The sequence below is a fragment of the Agrilus planipennis genome, unplaced genomic scaffold (assembly GCF_000699045.2).
Source record: "Agrilus planipennis isolate EAB-ADULT unplaced genomic scaffold, Apla_2.0 scaffold313, whole genome shotgun sequence".
Taxonomy (NCBI): domain Eukaryota; kingdom Metazoa; phylum Arthropoda; class Insecta; order Coleoptera; family Buprestidae; genus Agrilus; species Agrilus planipennis.
The window spans coordinates 249741-252851 of NW_020442416.1; the positions used below are offsets into that span (position 1 = coordinate 249741).

Consider the following 3111-nt stretch of genomic DNA (forward strand, 5'->3'; position numbering starts at 1 on the left):
AACCCCCAATAACGGTCCCACAATACACAATCTGGTAGATAAGGTCAACTCCCTCAAAATGGACCTTAGAACAAACAGTCAGTGTTATTATCACCGGAGATTCAAAGACAAATCTCTCAGGTGTGCCCCTCCATGTTTAATGCGGTCGGAAAACTGTATATAATATAACTTTTAGCTTTCAATATTGAAAAATGTATTTTCAATTATTTGATCGATTCCGTTTTATGTGTACATCTGGTTTTTATTAGTTAACATAAAAGAGCGTCTTCTATTATAAGTTTATAAATAATGTGTAAATTCCAAAAAGAAAGGAGCGAGCGTGTATTAGTGTACACGTGTAAGAAGTGAGGTTTTTTTAGATTGTTTCTTATACTAGTATTTTTCAAAAAAAAAAAAGGGAACGAATGTAGAATATTGGTTTAGTTTTGTCAAAAACTTTTACGCTTGCACCATACAAAACTGCAGAGGTATTAGAAATCAAAACAAAAACAAACGCATAATACAATACATATACAGTACAGGCGCGATCTGCTGAAAATTTATTGAAATGGCAATTTTCGGATTATCGGTTGCTACTAACAGGCTAACTTCTGAATCCTGTTAAAATAACTCTTTTTGGACATAACCGNATTTCAAGAAATTAACAAAAAAAAAAACGATTAGTTTACTACACTAGTAGAGCGAGTGGGCGACAAAACAATTTGAATCTTATGTTTATTCAGATAGAGTTGCAAATGTTTTTAAGTTTTTTGTTAATATTGCAAAGTTCGTGGTTTAACACGTAGATTTTGAAATGTGACGTCACGAAATTTAGGACCCCTCCCAACCCTTTGTCACACAATGTCACACTTCGTCGACCCCCCTCCCTCCCGCTTAACGTGTGACGTAATTTATGGATGGCCCCTTAATCAATTGCCGCTGAAGATGATGCCGTACTTCTATCTGAAGAGGCGTCGTCTGATACTTCAGTAGAAATATCGGTTGATAGAACAGTAGAAACATCTGTTGCTATGTATGTAGAATACTTGGTCTCTTCTAGGTTGTCAGTAGCTTATTTCACATTGTTATCACCAAAATCGTCGATTGATGTAACAGTAGAAGTATAGGGTGATGCGAAAAGGGACGTTTCGGTTGACGAGATGTTAGAAGTGGTAGTGGATTTTGTGGTTTCTATGGTGTTCTTAGTAGTAGTTGATTTTACATTATCATTTTCAAAGACGCCAGTTGATGTAACAGGGGTAGTAGAAGATTTTACAATTTCATCCATTTTGGCACCCGATTCAGCGTTATTTTGAGCTTCAGTGATTAAATCTTTATCGTTATTTCTCGTATAAGTCGCACTTTTATTGGTTATTGACTCATTAATAATTGATTCGTCTGTTGAAGTTAGTTCTTGAATTGACTCATCTTTATCTATTTCATCTTCATCTGTTGGAAGATTTAGGTTTTTGGATATAGAATTTGTTGTCTTCCCTTTATCTGCAACTGATTAAATATCGTTATTCTGCAATATTAATTTGAAATCATTTTGTCGATTATTTATTTACCCACTACAAACTACCTGAAATTAATGAGGGAAAAAAAAAAAACACTCCCGCCGGAAATCGAACCCGGGACCTTTGACTTTACGCACCAATGTTCTGACCACTAAACTACGAGAGGTGACAACAGCAACTACGACCAACTGACCTACAAGGTTAACGATCCGTCGATTTTTATTAACTTAATTATATATATATTAATATATGAAATCCTAGGTGTTGTATCAATATGTGGCGGATATATGGGTGGCGGATATGTTGGTGGTGTCCAAATATGGGGGGGGGGATATGGTGGTGGTGCTAACGGTGGTGGAAGAGCAAAATGCGTTGTAAAAGAGGATGTTGGTGGTGGTGTCGGACTAGTAGTAAAGAAAGGTGGCAATGATGGTGTAGAAAAGGGGGGTGTCGGAGTTAAGGGTGGGTTACTTGTTGTTAGTGGCGTATAAGGAGGTAATGTGGGAGGCGGTGTAAAGGTCGGTGGATATGGTGGAGAGAAAGGGGTGGTGGCGGTGATGGGGGTGTAAATGTAGAAGGCGGTGTGGGTGGTGGAGTAGAAGGGACAGCTGTAGATGCTGACGGAGAAATAATGTAGGAGGTGATGGTGTGAATAATGGTGGAGTTGGCTGCGATGGAAAGGTAATTGTTAGTTGCGAAGGTGGAGATCGTCTAGTCGTTGGTCTTGTTGGTGGTAGTGAAGGCTGCCACAATGGGTAGTTTCTTAACATTTTCCACACCCCATTCCTCTAATAATTGTTATAAAGTGCAATTTATTACCCATGAACCACTCCGTGTCCTTGTTCTTATTTTTCTTCTTTGTTATGCGTAATCGAAAGACTGTACGTCTGTTTGATTTCTCCCGCCGTATTATCTTTTCATCATAAAGCCTTCTGTTGATGTTAAAATGCTTTGTTTTTCCTTTAAGATGTTTTGATTTCTTTTTGAAGTGTTTTAATTTCCCTTTGAAACGTAAATTAGATGATCCGCTTGTTCTTCGTGAGTTACAACGTTGGTTCGATTGAGATCTTAAATGAACGTTAATTTTAACTTCAAGATTGTGTCTCCTTGTTCTTGAGATAACGTGTTTGACGCTGTTGATCGTTGAAGTGGAAATTAAATTTCAGATAAATTGTGAACTTTATGTTTAAACCATATATGGTGTACTTGGGACGATATTGGATAAATAACCAAAATTTGTGCTAAAAAGACCTAAAATCAAATAAAAAACAGTGGTTTTTAATAATATAATTGTACAAACAACAATATGCATTTTAAAATATTTTAAACATTCAAAAGCTGACTAAGTAACATATAATTGAAACATTATAAAAAACTGTAGTTGTCTGTTGTTAACGCACAAAAACAGATAGCAATCTAGCAACAATGAATATTGTAATATATGTAATTCTGTAATTTACCTGGCCATTGATTAAAATCATTCGAGTAGCATCGTTCGGATAAGAAAATTGCCCTCGAAGTACAATGATCAGTTATTTTTGCTCTAAAGCAATGAGTTTTGTTTCTAAGAAGGGTTACCATATTTCATATTGACAAATGAACAAAGCTTACTTTT

The 3111-nt window shown here is 36.1% G+C and overlaps 1 protein-coding gene across 1 annotated transcript; it reads right to left on the bottom strand.

Moving 5' to 3' along the window:
- Window positions 1-669: 669 nt before the first annotated feature.
- On the bottom strand, window positions 670-2651 carry LOC108742221. The gene is made up of 2 exons (XM_018477311.2): window positions 2316-2651; window positions 670-1485 (listed from the first exon to the last, which is right to left on the bottom strand). The coding sequence occupies exons 1-2, from the start codon at window positions 2317-2319 to the stop codon at window positions 1052-1054; spliced, it is 438 nt and encodes a 145-aa protein (XP_018332813.1). The 5' UTR covers window positions 2320-2651; the 3' UTR covers window positions 670-1051.
- Window positions 2652-3111: the final 460 nt, after the last annotated feature.